The 23,388-nt window shown below is 45.6% G+C and overlaps 1 protein-coding gene across 1 annotated transcript in view; it reads right to left on the bottom strand.

Annotated features, from left to right (window-relative positions):
- Positions 1 to 564: 564 nt before the first annotated feature.
- SHH (sonic hedgehog signaling molecule) overlaps positions 565 to 23,388 on the bottom strand; it is a 35,534-nt gene continuing 12,710 nt past the window's right edge. Inside the window, exon 3 of the mRNA XM_063146329.1 lies at positions 565 to 1,364. Within this exon, the coding sequence (XP_063002399.1) occupies positions 658 to 1,364 (707 nt within the window). The 3' untranslated portion in view covers positions 565 to 657. The remainder of the gene's footprint in view (positions 1,365 to 23,388) is intronic.

Here is a 23,388-nt window from a genome sequence, read left to right as displayed (position 1 = left end):
GATCTCTAAAAAAAAATTGAATTTACAATTCTGTGTATAAAAATATAATTTACGGAAGCCCCCTCCCCCCTCCCCATGGAGTAAGGTCTTTTGTTTGTTCAGAGGCTTTGCTGCTGGGAAGAACAAAGCAATGTATAGAAGGGAGGGGCTGACATTTTACTTTTGGAACGCCTCGACATACATGACACATAGAAAAATAGAACTCTGTGCAGATTTGCTTGGCCTCGCAAAATAATTTTCTTCTCCCTGTGAGTGTACAGTTCACATGATAATAAATTATCAAAGAAACTATTTAAGGCTCTTGAAGGTTGGGTTCATATTCTTTAAAACATCTATTTCAAAATACCAAACAAATAAATATCCAGGAGATGAGGACGACAAAACAATAGAACAAACAGACAAAAAATATAAATCAAATAAAAATATATATATATTTATAAACTAAAACGAAAACTTCCTGGGCTCTTTCTGTTCCTTAAAGTCTACTTTGGACTGTCCTACTATTATTATTGTTTTAAAGTCTGTCTCTTTCTTTCTTTCTTTCTTTCTTTCTTTCTTTCTTTCTTTCTTTCTTTCTTTCTTCATCTTAGTTTCCCCTCTGTTTGTATTATTTTACTCTTACGATGGGTAAGAGTGGAGTTTGCAGAGCTGTCACCCTCAGCTGGCCATGCCCAGTGGGTGTATCATCTCAGAATCCAATACCCAGAGGCCAATGCGGTAGAGGAGGCGGGAATACCAGTGGACCCCAGCTGGTGCCTCGTCTGGTGCAGCAGCTGGAAAGAGGACCGGGGAGGAGAGACCGCTGGGATACAGCATCGCCAGGAGGGCGTGAACTACTCGGAATGGGGCAAACGCCCAGTGGGCCCAGCTATGCTCCTCAATGACAGCATAACACGATGCCAGCACCTGATTGATGAGGATAGTGCCCTGAGCGGTGAGCGGGGCATACGCCCCCGAGGCCTCTTCCTGCAGGGACACGCTGTGCACCACCGCGGCCTGTAACAGTGTCTGACCCCCTTGGCCCAGCACGTAGACCCGCTGTCCGGGCTGCACGCGGCTGGCGAAGATGGGCTGGGGTTGGGAATGGTTCTGCGGTGGGGCCACAAAGAGCAGGTGGGCCGCCGTGAGCAAGAGGCGCGTCGGGGGCCGCCGGGTCTCAATCACATAGAACAGCTTGTGAATGGGGGGTTCCTCCCGGTCCAGGAAGGTGAGGAATTCGCTGTAGAGCAGCCGCCCCTGCACATCTGCTGCCAGCACCCGGTCGCCAGGGCTGAGGTCCTTCACCAGCTTGGTGCCCCCTCGCTCCAGAGTCACCCGGGCAGATCCAGGGAAGCAGCCGCCCGATTTGGCAGCCACCGAGTTCTCTGAATGGGGAAGAAAGGAGGTTACATTAGGCTGGAGTAAAGGGGCTGAATCGTAAAGCACCGATAACAAGGATGGAACTTTATGGATTGCTGCAGCCTGTGGAGTTCCGTTGGGCAGCGACACAGAGACGAGCCCTTTGGGTGGTGGCAGCCGCTCTGTGGAATGGCCTCCACCTCTGAGATACGTTAGGCTTCAATGCTGGTGTGTATCAGGCATTTGTTGGACACCTGACTGTTCACTTTGGCTTTCCCTGAGCCTTGAGCCTCTAATATGATACCATTGTGTATTTTTTGTATTCTTTTGTGTGTGCGTAAACCATTTGGGGATTGATTCAAAGGAGAAGTGGTATAAACATAAACCTGAAGTTATGGGAGCCCCTTGGCTTCCTTTGCTTGGTGTTGCGCTGACTCCCCTTTCCTCAGAATTTCTGCTACACCACACTGTGTGACTTTGCCTGGGTTCACACATCATGCTAACCCATGTTGGGTGGCAAGCTATGCTGGGAAGGTGGTTATGCAAACAACCTACTGAGCTCCCGTCAGACGATCAGGCAAACAAGATACACAGAGTAGTTTATTTCAACCCCCTCTCACCCCTCCTCCTCCTCCTCCTCCTATAATCCTCCCACTCAGGCAAGTATCCAAGCTTCCTTTGCAGGTGGAATAGAGATCACTCCAGAGGAGCCGAGTGGCAGCAGCATTTTCGCCCACTCTTGCGAAGCAGCTTTGTAGGCGGTCTCTAGAAAAATAGACATGCTAACCCACCATAGGTATAATAACCTTCTCTGCAGACCATGGGTTCTCAGGGTGGCTTATTTAGGGAAAATAACCCACCATGGGTTATTTCCCCACAGACAACGCCCTTACCCATCATGGGTTGTTCCCAAAAATAAACCATGCTGGGTTAGCGTGTTGTGTGAATCCAGTGTCATCATGCTGCGTGTTGCCCCGCTTCCCCGGACCACAATCACCCAATGATTTTTGAAGAGGGTCGGGAGACACACAGACCTGGTTCACATGTAACAACAACCCAGAGGATAGAATATGGGTTGTTGGTGCATTGTGGGTTGTCATTATGTATAGGGTGACCCTATGGAAAGGAGGACAGGGCTCCTGAAGCTTTAACGGATGCATAGAAAAGGGAATTTCAACAGGTGTCATTTGTATGCATGCAGCACCTGCTGAAATCCCCTCTTCATCTCAACAGTTAAAGCTGCAGGATCCCTGCCCTCTTGACAAAAGAGATCACCCTAGTTACGTGAGAACCCTGTACTATGGCTTAACTCTGGGTTTTAATCACAAACAACCCAGAGTTCACAACACAACAACAAGCCATGTGTTCTCATTCTCATGTTTGTTGTTAACAACCCAGAGTTGAATCACAGAGCAGGGCCACACATAATGACAACCCATGATTCCACAACAGCCCATGATTCTATGTCAACCCATACTCTTGGTTGTTTTTTATGTGCGAACCAGGCCACTGTGAGATGGAATCACATCATGCATTGTGTTGTACTAGACTTTACAAGGAAGAGGGTTCAATGAGACACAGACTATTATATTGTTCAGTTAGTGCTTTGACATAACATGGAGCGTACTTAATGTGTGCCTAATAATAATAAATATATATCACCTTTATATATTACGTTATAGTGGAAGTGAATAGAAAGTAGAACGGGAACCACTGATAGATCTCAGGATGACATACTGCTTTAGAACAGTTATTTAAAAGCCTTTTCAGATCCAGGAGGATCCACACTCAATCCCAAACTGCAGAATGTGACAATCACCATCATCATCATCATCATCATCATCATCATCATCATCATCCCATTTTTCTCCTCTTTGCTTTAGACTGATCAGATGCAAATGAGGAAAGGGGCCTGTCATGCATAGGTTAAAAAGACACAAAGAACAACTGAGGTATCTTCTTTTATACACCTGTTTTGTGCATCTGGTTACCTTTGTCTCTTTAAAAAAAAAACCAACCCCAAGCAAACAAAAAATAAAACATTGGTGATGCTGCCACTGAGATCCACCTTAGGTTGAGAAGTCACTCCTATGTGGTCTTGTCCCCAACTTGGCATCCTCCAGATGTTCTGGATCACAACTCCCAGATTTCCTGACCATCAGCCATGGTGGCTGGGGTTGATGGGAGTTGAAGTCCAAAAGATCTAGAGGGGACCAGGTTGGGGAAGGCTGATTTACATGTCTGCGATAATGTATGCCAGCCATCACCTACGTGGTGCCCTCCAGATGTTTAGGGCTATAACTCCCTTCATCCCCTGTCAGCATGAACCAATTCCTAGATTTATGTTGGATCAATGGAAGTGGACTTCCTTGCCCCTCTTTCCATGGCAGCCCCTCCAGTCTCCTGAAAATACTACACAAAGGGGCAGGGGACCCTGCTGAATGGGGAGAGCTGTGGTGTGTATGTGGGGTGACCTCCAAAACAGGCAGAGGACCCTCGCTACGGTGACCATATGCTTTCTTGTCTACAAGAAATGGTGCCTGGGCACTTACGCACTAGATGTTGTCAAATTGCCACTCAGTGGTTTTCACCCACCATTTTCAGAGGAACAAAACTGATGTATCCCAGCAAAAATGTGGTGTGGTCTTCAGAATAGAGACCACGTCACGGTGGGATGCACGGTGGAGAAAACCCACTGTGCAGAAGTCAGAACTGGCTGCTTTCAACATGAGTGGCCTGGGAGCCCCTGACGCTAAGGAGAACGCAGACCTGGTTGGTGCCTACAGGAGAGAGTCAGCTGGGCCACTTAGAGGCTCCTTCCTACAGGGATATAAACGTTAAACATCCATTTAATAAAATCCAACTCCTGGTGCCTTTGCAATGCCCAAAATTAATTAACATCAGAATCCAGCCCCAGAGCAGAATGCGGTCTCTCATCCAAGTTCTGGCTACCACGCCCAGACCTGCTCAACTTCACAGGCCTTTATTTACCGGTTACATCAGCTACATGGCAACACTTCTCAGTGCAGGGGCTCGAAGGGAGGGCTAAGAAGAGCCACTGGGGGCCTCCAGGCTAATTCTGACTCGCAAAGAGAGTCAGCTGGCTCCCAGGTGCCAATCCAGAAGTGAGGCTGGTAAGAGGTCGGAGCGACACCGGTGGCAAAAGGATGTGCTGGCAATTCACGGCAGGACGGGTGGCCATCTGTCAAACTTTCAAGAGGACAGTCCTCTATCTGAAGGGCTGTCCAGCCCAACTCTGGTTTAAAATAAAGATCCCTAAGAAGAGAGAAGACTTCCCCATCTACCAGTATCACCTGGGCAGCAGGTTGAGCACCCATGTGCATTATCTAGTCTCAGTCTTCTCCACCATGCTGAGATGCACTGTATTTCTATTTTAATTATATTAAATTTCAAAGAGAGCATCTTAGAACTTTTGCAAAATTGTATGCAAATCTTGGCCTCTTTTGCCCTCTTTTTTGGCAATACATAAGTGGCCACCCTACTAGAGAATGGAGGTGGGTGGTGGGTGGCCCACTATTCTTCATCACTTCCTGAAAATAGTCTTCTATAAAACTAGTTCCTGACCACAGGTTGAATCCGGATGTAGTCATACTTAGGAACTTTCTATATGAGGCTTTTATCATGCACTTGTGATTGCTCACTCATGGTAGTTTGCAGGTCCTTTACTTGATGTCATCCTCCTCCAGTACCTCTCCCATGCTTTGCAACCATTATCACTGCTGTTTTAGATCAAGGAAAGTGCAGTATTTTTTTCCTCAATGGTGTTGTATTTATAGTGTGTGATTGCTCTATTCTGTTATACCACATCGCCATCTAGTGGCGGTATAATGAAACATATAGAAAGGCAGAGAAAGACACACACACACACACACACGCACACACTGGAAAAAAAGTACCTGCAAAGAAGTTGATCTTAATTCTGCAAAGAATCCAGGAGCAGAAGCCCTGGTAAAGATGCAGAATAAAAGCCTGATGTGGAAATGCCCCCTTAGGTTGTTGTTGTTAAATCTCTTGATGGGCTTTCGGAAGCAGGCTAAAACTTTTTTGTTCCAGCAGGCCTTTGGAGAATAATCTGGCCCTCCTTCTATGTTAATTTGTTGTGTATTTTAAACTATGTTTCCCCCACCCCAATGTATGTTTTAAACTTTGTAAGGCCACCTTGAGGCCCAGCACTGAGCAAAAGGCGGGATACAAATTGTTGTTGTTGTTGTTGTTGTTGTTGTATTTATATCCCGCCTTTTCCCCAGTACTGGGACTCACGGCAGTTTACAAGATTAAAACAAGTACAATTAAAACCTATAAATATAAATTACAAAAGTTAAAATAGGATTAAACCTACAGTAAAATTTAAAACATGTTAAATAATTTAAAAAACCCTAACAGATTAAAAGTGGGGCGGGGGATCCAATACATTAACAGAGGTCCAGAGTATTTCCAAAAGCCTGCCAGAACAAAAAAATTTGGCCTGCCTCCGAAACTGTATCACAGAGGGAGCCAGCCTAGGCTCCCTGGGAAGGGAGTTCCAGAGCCTTGGAGCAGCTACCAAGAAGGCCCTCTCCCATGTACTCATCAGGCATGCCAGGGATGTTGGTGCGACTGAGAGAAAGGCCTCCCCAGAAGATTTCAGAGCATGGGCAGGCACATAAGGGAGAATACAGTCTTTCAGATAACCTGGACCGAGCTATAGAGGGCTTTATAGGTGATAACCAGCACTTTGAATTGTGCCCAGAAACAAACCGGAAGCCAGTGGAGCTGTTTTAACAGGGGAGTTGTGTGCTCCCTGTAACCAGCCCCGGTCAACAATCTGGCTGCACTTCTTTGAACCAGCTGAAGTTTCCGAACAGTCTTCAAAGGCAGCCCCATGTAGAGCGTGTTACAGTAATCCAATCAGAATGTAACTAAGGCATGCGTCACCATGGCCAGGTCCGACATCTCTAGGAACGGGCGCAGCTGGCACACTAGCTTTAACTGTGCAAATGCACTCCTGGCCACCACCGAAACCGGGGCATCCAGGCTCAGGGCTGAATCCAGAAGCACACCCAAGCTGCGGACCTGCGTCTTCAGGGAGAGTGTAACCCCATCCAGCACAAGCTGAATCCCTATTCCTTGACCTGCCTTTCGACTGACCAGGAGCACCTCTCTGTCTTGTCTTAAGCCGCCCAGAGAGCTTCGGCTGTGGGGCGGTATATAAATGTAATAAAATAAATAAATAAATAAAATAAGCTTCAAGGCTATCATGAGTAACTGAAATCCCGTTGATTCCAACAGCCCTGCTCTGAATATGACCAAATCTAGATCCAAACCAAAGGCTGTAATATACAAAAAAAGTTTTGTCATGCAACCCCCACCAGACAGCCCCTTAATCTGACCATGTTTTTGGTGGCAAGGGCTGCCAGGGAGAGACTCCACATGGTTCATTAGGGTGACCATATGAAAAGGAGGACAGGGCTCCTGTATCTTTAACAGTTGTATTGAAAAGGGAATTTCAGCAGGTGTCATTTGTATGCATGCAGCACCTGGTGAAATTCCCTCTTCATCACAACAGTTAAAGCTGCAGGTGCCCTTTCCTCTTTTAAATCTGGTCACTCTAGTATAGCTCCTACAGCTTTAACTGCTGTGATGAAGATGGAATTTCATCAGGTTCTCCATATATACAAATAATAATACCTGCTGAAATTCCCTTTTCTATGCAACTATTAAAGATACAGGAGCCCTGTCCTCCTTTTCATATGGTCACCCTAGACAAACTTGATATGGCATTTATATTACTTCCCCCCATGTGGAGCTACTACTGCGTGGAGGCATCCTTGGAGACGTCCAGACTGCAGGCAGGTAAAGGGGCCTTTAGGGGGTTTAGTACCATCGGGGTGCCTTCAGTTTGGCTGGGACCTTGCGCTACGGCCTACTTAGCTAATGGTTAATCTTATTTATTTATTTATTTATTTATTTATTACATTTTTATACCGCCCAATAGCCGAAGCTCTCTGGGCGGTTCACAAAAATTAAAATCATCATAAAACAACCAACAAGTTAAAAATACAAATACAAAATACAATATAAAAAGCACAACCAGGATAAAACCACGCAGCAAAATTGATATAAGGTTAAAATACAGAGTTAAAACAGTATAATTTAAATTTAAGTTAAAATTAAGTGTTAAAATACTGAGTGAATAAAAAGGTCTTCAGCTGGCGACGAAAGGAGTTCATCTTGCACTGAAGCTGCTAATGGAAGACACACACTACCCTTCTGGCTCAAGTCCATGTCTGCCCCTAGATCTCTCCTGGTGCAATTATCATTCTAATACATTCCTATATGTAAGGGAAAATCCAGGGCTTAATTTGAGTAGGGATCAGCCCAGGAACTTGTTTTTAATGCCAGGGGAATAATTAAAGCAATAAAGAAGGGAGTGCTCAGAACATGCACGCGGTGCCTCTTCCTCACAACTGGATACGCTGGGCATAGATGAAACATGTCAGCGTTGATTATTCCCTTCATCCTTTTTTTGTATTTCAACTGTTCAGCAGCTATATGAGACTGGGGAAGTCCCAGCTGCGGCCATGTGACCCATTCTGGGTTGCTTCTGCTCCAGCTGCTGCCTTTCATGATATTCTCTTACCATTGATCTCTCGTCCATTTCCGCGTGGCTTTTATCATTTGGCGGGCGAAAAGGCAGAGAGGCAGAAAAAACCCTCCCCTATGCAGAAATGGGATTGAATCACCGCATTTGACCCCTGGGGTTAGAAGACCAGCTTCCAGATTCAAGGGTGTAACGGGGAGTCCTGCAACTGGTAGAGGCTGGTGGCTCCGAGGTCATTGGGGCAGTGGATCCGCTCCGAGTTTCAATCAGAACCAGTCAGAACTCTAACGGCGCTAGAGTTCTGGCGTCAACACTGATTGTATTCCGACGCCAAGTAAAAGCATGGATTTTTAAACAAAGCCTTTAATGGTTAAATTCACCAAGTTTGCACATTGCTTTAACTGTTTTAATTGTTTTCAAATTATATACTGGTTTTAACTTGATTCATGGTTTAATTTGTCTTTAGCTGTGTATATTTATTGGTTTATATTGTATGATTTTATCTGTACGCCGCCCTGAGATCCTAGTGATATAGGGAGGGATACAAATGTTTTAAATAAATAAATAATAAATCAATAAAAATCTAAAGGGCGCTGTCTGCACTTTGGATAGCTCCCTTAGGCATCCGTCTGGTTCTGACTGAAAGCCGGAGCGGATTCACCACCCCACTGACATCGGAGCCACCAGCCTCCTCTGCCTGCAACTACTCCCCCCCCCCCCCCCCCGAAGCTGAAATGCTGGGAAAGTCCCTACCATTGGCAACAGTGTTGGGGCTGCTGCTGAGCCTATGTGCATGATAACAATGCCAGACAGACACGGCGTTTGAGCAAAACATGCCTGCCTTTTTCCCAGGACAGGCTAGGAGGCTTTGAAATCTAATCTGCTCTCCCCACCCGTGCGTGTTTGTACACCTGCTTCCTTACCTATGAAGTTAGCACGCATCGCCTTAGAATTAAAGGGGGGGAGCAGGGACAGCATGGATGCGCGCTCGCTCTTCCTCCTGCCACAGCTGCCCAGATGCTCAAGCATCTGCGGTCGCAAGGAAGGAGCCAAGGCAGCCTTCGAAAGCGAAGGCGCCTTTGGCGTCAACCTGAGGCTGTAACCAGCCTTTCCTCATTAGGAAAAAAAAAAAGTTAGCATTTTCCTGATCGTTGAATTAAAAGTCTCCTGCAAATTGAATACGATGAATAAATTAGATCAGCATCTCAAAACAACAACAGCAAAACACCACCGAAACAAAACAGCTGCGACGAAGAGAAAATGCACGCAAATAGTGGTCTAAGCCTCCTGCCATGCTGTTCACCATTATGGTAACTGAAGGGTCCCCCCACCCTCACCCGGGATGACTTGTTTTGGGTGCTCACTGATAGGGATCTTGGAATTTCCATCCTGAGCTGAGGGAGGATCTTGGGCAGGTATCTGTTGCCGCTGGTGCTTTTAAAACAACAACAACAAACAAGCCAGAAATGTTCCAATTCTAAAAGCACGTCCACATTCTTGAAATGAAAGTCGTTCAGGACAGGGCCAAGACCTTCTATTGCCTGCGGCGGTTGACAAGAAGGTGGCCCTACCGGTCCATTTGGCTTCCGTGTACAGAAGCCAAATGGACTGGTAGTTGAAGCTTAACCAGTGGAGGCTGGTGGCTCTAATATCAGTGGGGTGGTGAGTCCATTCTGGGTCAGAGCCAGTCAGAACTCTCAAGGAGCTATCCAAGAACTCCTTGAGAGTTCTGACTGGGTCTGACTGAAACCTGGAGTGGATTCATCATCCCACTGACATCGGAGCCACCAGCCTCAACTGATCTTATCTCAACACTAGCAACAGGAACGCATCTTCTATTGCACTTGAGGGCAGCAGGGCCGCTTAGGGGGTGCAGGGCTGGCTAACTGAGACATACATCTCCATTCCCCAATAACTCATGGCTGCTCCCCAAGTCCCAGCATCTGCTGCACAAGGTGACTGCTTCACTCTGTCTAATGCAGGCAATGCAATGCCATGCCTGGGCCCCACTGTTCCCCGACATCCCCTGGTGTTCCCCAGATTTTAAATACCACCCAATATAAGCTACATTGGGCCCTTTTGCACTCTGCAGGTGCTACAGAGCACCAACGGGGTTAATTTTAGTTTGCAGAGAAGCTAAATTTAGCCATTGCAGCAGTACTAGTAGGGAACTGTTTGTTGCCGAATTTGGATGGCAAATGCGATTCCAGGCCTTTTCTCCACTTTATGTGGGGTCCTCCAGTAAATGTCTGTAACCTCACCTGATGGTAGATCCAACTCTGTGGCGTTTTTGGTTTTGTTTTAAAAGCCACTGGGCCTGTTCAGATGACATGCTAAGCCATGGTTAGGACACTAATCCTTTTGCAGCAAATGGTTAGTGAGTGTGTTTAAACTGTGGTTATGTAGCCACCATGGATAAGAATGGTTCACACAACATGCTAAGCCATAATGTTTAGCTCAAACATGCTTAACCACCGTGGCTTAGTGTGTTGTCTGAAAAGGCTTGTTGTTAAGTAAGGCAGTGCATCTGTTGGCCAACCGTGGCTATGACCCTAATGGAACGGCCCATTGTCAATGAGAACTAGTTTGGCCTGTCTATGCCAAGTGACCCTGGGCTCTGGGGCACTGGCATCCCCATGCAGGGATTATGTCTTCCCAGAAAGACAGAGAACATAACCAAGAAAGGTGGCGCTGTGCAACTTTTGCGCTTCTGCACCTTGGATATCTCTTTTAGGGTTCACCACCCCACAGCCATCAGAGCCACCAATCTCTCCTGTCCATGATAGAGCCCATGCACTAGATGCAGAAGGTCTCAGGTTCGATTCTTGGCATCTCCAATTAAAGTAGAGTGACCATATGAAAAGGAGTACTCAGCAGGTGTCATTTGTATATATGGAGAACCTGGTGAAATTCCCTCTTCATCACCACAGTTAAAGCTGCAGGAGCTATACTAGAGTGACCAGATTTAAAAGAAGGCAGGGCACCTGCAACTTTAACTGTTGTGATGAAGAGGAAATTTCACCAGGCTTTCCATATATACAAATGACACCTGCTGAAATTCCCTTTTCAATACAACTGTTAAAGATACAGGAGCTCTGTCCTCCTTTTCATATGGTCACCCTAATGAAAGGGATTGGGGACAAGGTCTTGGAGACCTTAAGGAGCTACTGCCCATCACAGTAGAAAACATTGATCCTGTTCAGACAACACACTAAGCCATGGTGGTTAACCACGACTTAGCATGTCATGTGAACCATTCCTAACCATGGTGGCTATGTAATCATGGTTTCAATATGCTCACTATTTGCTGCGAAAGGGTTAGAGGCCTAACCATGGTTTAGGGTGGTGTCTGAACAGGCCCACTGGGTCCAGTGAGCCAATGGAAAAAGCAGAATGATAGGAACATAGAAACTGCATTTTACTGAGTCAGACGATTGGTTCATCTAGACCAATATTGTTGACACTGACTGGCAGCAATGGCTCTCCAGGGTCCCGGACTGAATTCTTTCTTAGACCTACTTGGCGATGCCAGGGATGGAACTGGGGACCATCTGCATGCAATGCACGTGTTCTACCACTGAGTTTCGCCCCCTCATTGTATCCTATCTACAAACTATTCTTTTTGCCTTGCATCGAGGGCAGGTGTGATAAAACTGCTGGCTGCATGGATTCACGTTCCTGTTTGCTTCAGGCATGGCTACCCCTTACTCCAGAGTATCCATGAACACAACCTGAGTGCCTAAGGAGGCAAGTCCTTTGTTTTGGGGACAACGTCTACATGCAAGAAGAGCGGCTCTGTGCAACTTTTGCTTGAATGACGCGAAGGCACCATAAAACTATGGAGCCGTATGTATGCCTCAGTGGCCACTGAAACTCTGTTTCTATGGGAACACGGTTGCTAGGGAGAAGAGAGGACTTGTGCCCTTAGATGTGCTTCAAACAGCAGGCAAAGTTTGTTGTCTACTAATGGCACCCCACGTTCCAGCACACTTTTATTTTGGGTCATGACCGACCTAGTTTTTAGATACGTGTCTATCGATTGAAAGGAGGTTAAGAAAACCAATAGAAAGTGTCCATAGCAAGTCTTTGCACACCCACACCCACACATGGGGTGACCCTATGGAAAGGAGGACAGGGCTCCTGTATCTTTAACAGCTGTGTAGAAAAGGAATTTCAGCAGGTGTTATTTGTATGCATGCTGCACCTGATGAAATCCCCTCTTCATCACAACAGTTAAAACTGCAGGAGCCCCGCTCTCTTTTGTATCTGGTCATGCTAGCTATACCCTTGCAACTTTAACTGTTGTGATGTAGAGGAGATTTCACCAGGTGCTGCAAGCATACAAATGACACCTGCTGAAATTCCCATCATCATCATCATCATCATCATCATCATCAATATTTATTTCTTACCCGGCTCGCCCTCTGGATCGAGCTGGGGAACAACATTAAATACAAAAATAACAAATAAGACTGAAACAATATTAAAATAACAATCGGACATCTTAAAATTGATCTGCGTAGGCCTGCCGGAAGAGATCAGCCTTTATGGCTTTCTTATTCTCGGAAAGACTAATAAGTTGATGAATCTCTCAAAGGAGGCCATTCCACAGTCTGGGAGCAGTGGACTGTTAAAGATACAGGAGCCCTGTCTTCCTTTCCATATGGTCACCATACACACACACACCTAAAGTGAAGCCCTATTATCCTGACCATTTATTCTTTTCCCTCTCCTTCTCCTGCCAGGTCAAAATTTAAACTGTAAGCTGGGCACCTTGCACTTTAAAACATCATTTTATTATTACTTATTGAATTTATACCTGCACTGTGGTCAAGGCAGCACCCTGAAGCAACTTACAGACCAAACATCTGGGTTTGGAATAGATTACAAACCACAATAAAATCGAACAAGAAACAGAAGGGCTAAGATGAAGAAAAAAATAAATTCATTATAAGACAGCAGCCATTCCAGCCTGTTGCTCCAAATGCCTTTGGAAATAGCCAGATCCTAAGTGACCTCCTAAAATAGCCAGTTCTTAACAGATCTCCCTTAACCGAGAGTGGTCCAGGCAAGCTTCCCAAGGGAGAGATTTTCCATGGTTTTGCTCTGGTTCTCTGGAAACTGACATGTTTGTATATTGAACCAATTGGTTCCCTCCATTATTCCATCTCCCTCTGACTCACACCAGTGAGGGCGGACCCTTATGCATCACCAAAAAGAAGACACCTATTTGCATAACCTTTGCATATGCAAATTTATATGCATAGGTGCAAATTGACAAGAATAACTATTATTTAACTAGAAATACAAGTCATTTCGCCATCATGGCAAAGACTGATTACGGCCAGATCTACGCCAAGCAGGACATAACACTATGAAAGCTGTTTGAAAATGGTATATGGAATGTGTCATGGGCCCCAACAGTTGTCAGTGCACTTCAATACCATTATAAAGCAGTAGTGTAGATCCAGGTATGACCTGTGGTGTCTTGCTCAGTCTGCTGTCCAGGTGCTGTTGATGGGCAGCTTTAAGGCTGCTGCTCTCCCTCTTTCCTGGTTTTGGACCCATAGAGGACACTTTTAAATAGAGGACTGTCCTCTCTAAAGTAGGCTACCCTGCCACCAGTCATTCACCTGGGAATGTATTGTTCCAGTGGGATCTATCCTGCATAGACACAGATCACATAATCCATTACTGGACTTTACCTGTGAAAGCAACTATGTGAAATGGGCCTTTTTGCATTGGACTATATAATTGAAATGCAGGAGACCATTGTATATTATCAAGGAGCTAATGGTGCATCACAATTGTTCTCTTGTCCATGTCTAGAGTGCCATTGGGCCTATATGTTGAAATGATGGGAGGGGTTTTTCCCAGGGCTAGGGCTGTTGACGCTGCGCTCAAAGCTGGTAGATAAGGCTTTTTAGCATTATCTCAAGGCCAAGAATGTAGAATGTATGAAGTCACAGGATCATGTCCAGAATGGGAGAGATCAAGGGCATAGTATGTGGTTCCCTGGGACCATGGCCAGCCAAGACATTTTTCTGCTTGAGTCAAAGAACAAGATTGTGTCTCCTCCCATTCAACAAACAGAATCCAAGTGGACTAGCCGTTGAATCTGTTTTCCACATTGGCCATGGGGCAGCGTCCTCCACCCAAACTAGCTTAGGGGGTGCAGGGCAGTCCATATGGCCCACAGCTCTCTCCAACATCTTGCTGCTGCCTCCCAGCATCTGCCACCTGATGTGACTGCCTCACTCTGCCTAAAGGTAGGGCCGGACCTGCCTGGGACCTTCCCAATTCACAACCTCTCTGCCAGCTGATCCTGAACCAGTGCTTCTGACACTGAACCAGTGTCTCCATTTGCTGCTTACTCTCATCTTGATAAGATCATGGGCTTCCCAGTAGCTGAGAGAACGTACACTTTATCCTCTGAATGTATTGTCTCACTTTTTCTTGCTTTATTAGCCCATTTTAGCTAAATAAACATCTTTCCTTCACCCACTGATGTGTTCACTGCCTCCGAATATTCAAGAAGGACCTTTGTCCATTGACCAAACAATGGGCAGAACAGGCTGCATGTGGGCAGGCTAGGCCCCATTCAACTGTTACCTCCTTGTCTGAATGACTGGTGATGGAAGAGGCAGGGTAGGGATCACATTGGGTAGACAGGGAGATGGTGCACACATAGGGGAAGCAATCAAACAAAATATTGCCCGATCTGGCCCATTGATGGTGTATCATCATCATCATCATCATCATGATGTAGTAATTAGAATACCCAAGCTCACTGGGAGACCTCAAGCCAGTCACTACCTCTCCACGTAACCTACATCACAGGGTTGTTGTGCAGATAAAAAAGTGGGGAGATTATGATGATGTACATTGCCTTGGGGCAAAACAGAATCTAAATGAAATAAACCAAACCAAACCAATCATTCTAAATGAAACAAATCAAATCAAATTCAAATCAGTCAATAGGCGTTTGCACCAGCTTAACTGGATTTCCTTTCATTTTGTTTGGAAATAAGGGACCTTTCACTCATCTGAATCCTAGGCCCAGGCTAAACTGACCTACATGTGTGCATGTGAATATGTTGAGCTGATTTTCTTTCAGCAAGGACAATACCAAAGAGGAAGCAAACAAAGAAGCCAAGAACTTTTGTCCCTCCCAGAACCTGGGGCCTCCGTTGCTTCTTGTAGATGTCCTCAGAACATACATCTAATGTAATAAATATACCAATTTCCTTGGACATATTTATTGCCTGAAACAATTTAACACCTCTCTCCAGAGAGTCCAAACATACAGGGTGGGTCTCTCTGGCTCTTCCCAGGAAGTCAAACATCAGTGTTCAAACAAGGAATGCCTTTCAAGCTCAAACAAGGAACAGCTTTCAAATTCACATTCAAATTTGGGGTCTTTCTTTCTTGCAGAATATTCTTATTCAGATCAAAACCCTTTGAGGACTTCTTCTGCTGACAGACACCCCAAATTCACCTAGGGCACCACACTTCAAGAAGGATGCAGACAAGCTGGAGGGGTTTCAGAGGAGGGAAATGAGGGTGATCAGGGGTCTGGAAACAAAGCCCTATGAAGAGAGACTGAAAGAAGTGGGCATGTTTAGCCTGGAGGGGAGACGTGATAGCACTCTTCAAGTACTTGAAAGGTTGTCACACAGAGGAGGGCCAGGATCTCTTCTCCATCATCCCAGAGTGTAGGACATGGACTAATGTGCTCAAGTTACAGGAAGCCAGATTACGGCTGGACATCAGGAAAAAAACTCCCTGACTGTTAGAGCAATATGACAATGGAGCCGATTCCCTAGGGAGGTCGTGGGCTCTCCCACCCTAGAGGCATTCAAGAGGCAGCTGGACAGTCATCTGACAGGGATGCTTTGAGGTGGATTCCTGCATTGAGCAGGGGGTTAGACTTAATGGCCTTAGCAGCCCACTATTCTCTGATTCTATGATTCTACTTACTCACAGAAGATAGAACATATAACATTGTGTTATATTCTCACATTAAGTCTGGATTCCTTACAAAACGTGGAGGAAATACTTTTGCCCTGAGCATTGCTGTAGGGCTGGCCAAGGACATTTAGCTGCCTGGAGCAGAGCAGCAAATGGTGCCTCCTTGTCACAAAAGCCAAAGAACATGATATTCAAAGATGCTTAAGTTATTTTGGAACCTAAGATGGGCAATTCCACAAGCACCTCCAAAACAGCATGCCAATAAATGAAATAACAAACAATTTGCCGTTCACATATAACACTCATAATCAGCTGCCTGAGGCAGCCTTCTCACTCTACCTATTGGTAGGGCCGGTCTTGTATTGCTTTGGATTGGCCTAGTTAACATGGGCTGGTCTTATGGCATAAGAAAATACTCTTAGAATTCCTAACTTCAGGAATAAGAAATAAATATCTTTTATGAATCAGGAATTGTGGATGAGAGTGCTCAATGCTTGCCCAAGAGATTTGAACTCTGGGCTCTTTACTTCAAACCCAAGTTTAAGTTTATTACGATACTTTGACTTGAACCTAAATCAGGATAAAAAGTGTACCATGCTCCCAAGCTTGAATGTAAGGCCTGTTTCTCCCTTGACAATTTTCTCACATCAAACATCATCACACAGGGGGAAATTGTGTTTGCTTACCATCACTTCTCCGCCGTGCGCATCTCCTTGATTACTTCCTCTTTTGAAAGAGGAAGTAAACAACGTGCACATGGCCCATTCAGTGGGCTGTTTTGATCCAGCTGCTTCTCCTGCATACAGCAAGAGATAGCGGCAACTTCCATTTTAAAAAATGAGTCAGACTTATTGGGGGTGGGTTTTTTGTGCGAAGAAGGCTAGAAGAGGCGGGAGGCAGATGACATTGTGAGACAGACCCACAAAAATCCGTGAGTGCCCAGTAACGAGCGTGCAATAAAATGCTCGTCCAATGGAGCTCATAGATATCACTTGGATGAAGATGCTGTCAAGTTTGTATCCAACGTTAGTCCTACTTAGAGTAAACCCATTCAAATGAGACTAGCATTAGATATGACCAATTGTTGTGTCCCAATGCACTGGGATCCTCAGAAATCTCAGCATCCATGCCTTAATTACTTCAAAGGTTAACACAGACTGGGTAGTTTTAATGTATTTGGTGCCATAAATACCGTTCTATGCGAAGAACTACCTGCTATACCAGCCTTATGATTCTGCCTGTCTCTCCTACTACTACTTCAAATCCCTCCTCAAAACCCAAATGATCCATGTAATAATTTTTGACATAACGCAGGGGTGGAAGAACTTATAGACTTTCAGATGTTTCTGGACTCCAGCTCCCATCAACCACAACCAGCATGGTTGAAGGATGTGATGTTGTAGTCCAATAACATCTGGAGTTCCTCATGACCCATTCCCAGAATGATGTCTAAACATGTGCAAAGAAACTGAACACATAACACTCTCCGGTTTACTGTTACCACCATCTTCCTCTGTTTCCTCCCCATGTCAGATGTTAGATTGTAAGTTCCTTGGAGCAGAGACCTGTCTTCTCTGTACAGCACCAGACATTCATGAATTGATCATTGCATGAATGTATCCAAAGAGTTTTATTTTCATCCCAGTATGCTTTCTGTCCTGCTAAGGATGGATAAGTCTGCCATGACCCAACATAATCTAAAATCCTGGCTGGGAACGAGGAGTGCATCCATCATAAATACTATGAGGTGGATCCAGGATCTGCCTTCTGCAAGACAAAGGACTCTGCATTTTGGGGAGGTTCCTCCTCCCCACTACACACACTAGAGATCAATCCCTTCAACAGGGTCTCCTGACTCTCTGCATAGCATTTTCAGGGGCTGAAGGGGCTGCTATGGGAAGGAGGCAGTGAGGAAGTCCATTTCTGCCAGAGCAGTTGATCTACATTTTTGTGCAATGGATACACACATGTAGTGATGGGAAGCCATGATTGGACACTGCTTTTGAGGGTTGGATCCAGATTTACATTGGATGAGCTGCACAATGGTTTCTGATCCGTGTAAGGTCTGTTATACTCAATATATTTTACGGGATCATCTAAAAATGTCAATGTAACACAAACATGTATTTTAAGAACACCTGGACCACTAGATATATTTTCCAGGGTTCCAAGACATCACATGGTATAGAGACAGTTGAGAGAGAGGTGTTTTTTCTCCTCTCATAATACTAGAACCTGCGATCATCTAATGAAATGCAATGGTGGGAGATTCAGGACTGATAAAAGAAATACTTCTTCACATAGCACGTAGTCAGCCTATGGAATTCACTGCCACAAGATACACTGATGGCTACTAGCTTAGCTCTAAAGGGGGACTAGATAAATTCATGGAAGTAAGGCTATTAACGGCTACCAGTCATGATGGCTATATGCTTCCTCCAGGATCAGAGGCAGTGAGCCTATGTGCACCATTTGCTGGGGAACCTGGGGGTGGGGAGTAGGGAGGATGCTGTTGCACTCATATTCTACTTTTAAGTTTCCCACAGGCAGCTGGTTGGCCACTGTGTGAACAGAACGTTGGAGCCTCGGTTTGCTTAGTTATATATTTTGAAAGGGAAACTGCTCAAATCTCACATGAAAAAATAGTCTTAGGATCAACTAGAAGTTGTAAATTTCAAGCCAACTTGAGTTGAGACACTCAAATGTTGAGTATCTTAATGCAGCCCTCCTGAACCTGGTGCCTTCCAGAGGTTTTGGACTTCAATGCCCATCAGCCCCATTCAGCATGGCCAATGGTCAAGAATGCTGGGAGTTATCATCTCAAGCATCTGGATGGCATCAGGTTGAGGGTGGCTACCTTATCGCCCTTGAAAAGTCATCAGCAGTTAGTATATCTATGCCACAGACTTGCAGTACAACCCTATGCATGTTTACTCAAAAGTAAGACTCATCATGTTTGATCAGGTTTATTTAATGTGTATAGCACTGGAGCTTTAGACTGAGCATATTCTCTCCCCAAGGAATCTTGGAAGAAACAAGGCTAAGAATACAATCCTTTATACACTTCACTAGGATTAAGTCTTATTAAACTGAATGTAATGGACATTTGAGTAGGGTTTGATGTATAGAATTGAATTTTAAACATGGTTTAGAACTAGGTTATTTGAAGGAACATCCCCACCAGTGCCAGCTGGCCTGTGCTTTGGGATCAGCCTTGGAGCCCCTCTCCATATATTCACAGGTGAGATCAATTATGCTGGCAGGGCATTTTTGGTGGTGGCCTGATAACTTACAGAATTCTCTCCAAGCCTTCTTTACAGGTCTTGTAGAGTGACCAGATACAAAAGAGGGCAGGGCTCCTGCAGCTTGAACTGTTGTGATGAGGGAATTTCACCAGGTGCTGCCTGCATACAAATGACACCTGCTGAAATTTCCTTTTCTACACAACTAATACAGGAGCTCTGTCCTCCCTTCCATACTGTCACCCGTAACAGAGGGCAGGCAGGGGCAACCCAGTGGTTTGGTCCCTGTCACTCTTTCATTCTATTACAGTTTGACATCAAGCCTTGGAACAGTTCCTTCCTAATGCCTTTCTCACGAAGGGTGGAAAAAGAGAAAAACCAAAAACGAAAGAAAAAAGTAAGAGAGATTGGTATTGATTGGCTAAGAACTTTATCTCTTCTTCTTGGGAGTGGACGGAATGAATCAGCCAGAAAACTTTCTGGGGAGGGGGGACATGGCAATTAACGAGCCATGATGCCCTTTCCGAAGAAGCAAACACCACCTTCGTACAATTCCCCTTCCCCTGTGTGTCCCCCCCCCCAAGTCCCAGCTTCAGCCTGGGCTTTGTTTGCACACTCGGAGGGGCTTGATGAATAGGTCCAGTTGTGTAGCAACTCGGTAAACATGCCAGCAAACCGGCCGAGGTGTGAAAATCTGCTCCTTTGAGCAGGCCCTTATTTGGGTGCGCTAATTAAAATCCCATAAAGAGTCGGCACTGTCATTCTGATCTGGGTAATAAAGGGAGACACTCTTAGAAGAGAGGATACACTTCCAATTCTCCACCCCACCCTCACCCCCTATTTGTTCAGGTGTGGGAGGGGGGGACCCTCTATGCCAATTCACATACATACACTCCAAAAATTCCTCCCCAAACAAAATCCCCCAATAGGCCTTCCAAGCCCTATTTGCACAGACCGGGAGACTTTTCCAAAACACTCAAGATGTGTATTTGAATTTGAAATAGAGGAGTTTGCTCTCAATACCCCCAACTAGCCCAGCCATTATCCCCTGGCTCTTTTACTGCCCCTGCCCTCCTGACAGCCATTCAGACCTAGCGGGGTGGGAGTGGGGAGTCGCCTCTTTTGCATTCCAATCTACAGGATCATACTTTTGGCAAACAGAGATGGCGGCTCAAAGGCACATCCCAGCTTGGAACTCTTTGGTTTTTAATCTTCTCATCAGATGCTCGGTCATGAAACCAGAGCGCAGCCATTCGAAACCGGCTTGAGGGGATGGGATTCAGGGCAGCTCCCAGGAAATCCAACTTGTACAGTCACACGACCTCGAGTGACATGTCCTCAAATCATGCCCCTCCCTCCGCAAACGCCCTAGCGTGGGCTGCATGTTAATGCCAGGATTTGGCCTTGTGGAAGGGTTCACCGATGAGCCCTGTCTAAAGCCCTAGGACAATCCAATTCTACTTCCAGTTCTATCTTCCAGAGATTGTCAGACAGGGCCCGTTGGTGCACCCAAGTTAAGAGAGCCAGTAGGAGAGGGGAAATTTAAGATCTGTTGTGAAGATGAGCAGAGGTTTTATCATGCTGGAGATGATGGAAGTTGTATTCCAACACATCTGGGAAGCTATTTAGAAGCTATCATGGTGCCCATTTTGAAGTTGAAAAGTGACGGAGATGTAGGCAGTTTTGTTCATTGGGGTTATGGTTGAGGGTTAAAACGTTAAAAATTCGCTAAAAATCAGGGCATGATTGGATTTCCTTAAAAATGGGCATGAATAAGGATCTATGTGGAAGCTCTCATGGTGCCCAGTTGCATGTGTGTATCTGGAAAAATGACAGAGATAACTGCATTTCTGTAAAAGGGGGGAACCTTTTAAATATTCCCCCCAAATCAGGGCATGATCGGATTTCCTTCAAGATGGGCATGTATAAGGATCTATTTAGAAGCTATCATGGTGCTCATTTTGATGTTTCTAACTTGAAAACTAAAAAAATTATAGGCATTTTACATTTTCAATGCATGTCTATGGGGAGGGGGAAGCGGAGCTCTGGATCCAGATCTGCAGCGGAGTGGAGCGGAATGGAAGCGGATTGTCCCAAAGTGGAGCAGACCCAATCCGAAAGTTGCAGATTCGGATCCAGATCGGATTGGGGGGGGGTGTCCATGCACAGCCCTAGATTCCATACCTGTTGTTTCCTACTAGTACCATTTTTTAAACCACAAAATTATAGAAGCAGGGGTTTTACACCACCCAGTGGCTTCTACTTTCACTGTTAACATCTGCTCAGGTCATCCTCTATCTTCCATTCAGTCGGGTTTGTGATTGTTCAGATTCTTGGGGTTGGGTAGAGAGGTGGGACTGTGATTACCAGAACAGGAAAGGAGGGGATGTAATTATCCTTGTCTTCGAAAAGTCAAGGCCTCCTTAACTCTTATCTAGAGACTACAGTGAAGATCTTTTTATACATCCTGTCTAATCTCTCTCTCTCTCTCTCTCTCTCTCTCTCTCTCTGTGTGTGTGTGTGTGTGTGTGTGTGTGTGTGTGTGTGATGGATCTAGATTTATGGTGGATCAACTCTGCTGAAGGAAGTGGACATCCACCACCCCCTGCTTCCCAGGACAGCCCCTCTAGGCCCCTGAAAATGTTACACAGAAGGGCAGAGGATCCTGCTGAATGGGGAGGGAGGGAAGGGATCCCCCAAATTAGTTGGAGGGACCTTTTGCGAGTTAAGTCCTTCCACACGCAGAAGGCACTTTTTTCTGGCGGAAGACAGATCCTAGATTCAACCAACCCAACCTAAATTAGCAAATACAGCTTGCCTTTTGCAAGCTTGCTACCATCACCATAACATCTTCTATGCACATGCAAAGGAGAAGTCCCGGCAGGCCCACATCCCTGGCTTCCACTCCAAGTCTCTTCCGCAACCCTATGATCTTCCTCTTTTATTATGAGCCAGACTCTGGGATGGACTGCTGGCCACTGTCCCAGACTGCTCCAGATGTTGTGAACTCCAAGTCCAGATGTTAACCTTTTTGGTACCCTCATGCAGCCTTCCCCAACCTGGCACCCTCCCAATATCCCCTACAACACTCAACTTCCCCTAGTGTCTGGGGACACTGGAAGTTGTAATCCCACACATTGGGAGAGCATCAATTTGGGTAACTCTGCCAAAGGATCTACACTACTGCGTTAAAATGGTTTCTAACAGTAGTGACAACCGTTGGGGCACAGGACACACTCCATATACAGTTTTCAAAACATTTTCACCTGCTTGGTGTAGATCTGGCCCTCTAGTCTTCAGCGAATGAATTAATCCCAAACTTCTTTTGAAGTATATAACACATGCACATTAACTTTGGATTGTCAAACATAAGGCTTAGGGGATTTACCAAGCCATTTTGGAGGTGTGTGTGTTCCCTAATGGTTCCTGAAACCCCCTATTATGCTCCACATAAATTACTGAACTATCCAAGATATGTGTGTGCAGTTCAGTGCTTCTGTTCTTCTTTTGGGGAGCTGGCTTTTAGGGACCAGAAAGTCCGCAGTATCTTAAACATGCTGTAAATGTTTAACGTCAGATAACTTGCAAGAGCTGCTGGGCTGGGGGAATGGATTCCCCAGCCCAGTAGATCACTTAATAGACCCCCCCTTTTGCACCTAATGGAGAAGGAATGAATAGTTTGGAGAGGTGGAGTTGACCTTTACAAGAAAGGTCTTGGGTGGACATGGCCCCCCATCCCAGAGGTTTGACACCGCTGCTTTAAGTTTTGGTCACGGTGCCAAATCAAGGAATCTGTATGTTCTCATAACATATGCCTCCCACTTTTGCACATGTATGCTTGAATGGAGTGAAGACACCTGCCTCCCATTTCCATAAAACATGGCTAGCTGGGGCATGCTGGGAGCTGAAGGCCTTTTTTTCTGTCTAAACATGCACCGGAATGTCCTGAGGTGTGTGTGTGTGGGGGGGGGGGGGTTGGAAGTGCTGGGTTCCAGCCTTCTTAGGGCTTGAAAACACAGAAATATGCTATATGCAGTCTGCACATGCCCAGGAGCACTGCTAATTATTATTTAAATACATCCACTAAATTTTCAGAAGTTTTCCACTTATTTCTTGGCACTGAAAACAGTTTCTGGGTTTGAGATGTGGCTGAGGTGCCGCTCTATCAGTGTCTGTATTGGGGGGCAGGGAACATGTGGTGGTGGTGGGGAGATCGTAGCCTCAGGAAAAGTGTCG

Source organism: Elgaria multicarinata, chromosome 1 (genome assembly GCF_023053635.1).
Source record: "Elgaria multicarinata webbii isolate HBS135686 ecotype San Diego chromosome 1, rElgMul1.1.pri, whole genome shotgun sequence".
In the NCBI taxonomy this organism is placed as follows: domain Eukaryota; kingdom Metazoa; phylum Chordata; class Lepidosauria; order Squamata; family Anguidae; genus Elgaria; species Elgaria multicarinata.
Note: the sequence above shows the minus strand (reverse complement) of the source record. Positions and strands in the feature narration are given on the sequence as shown.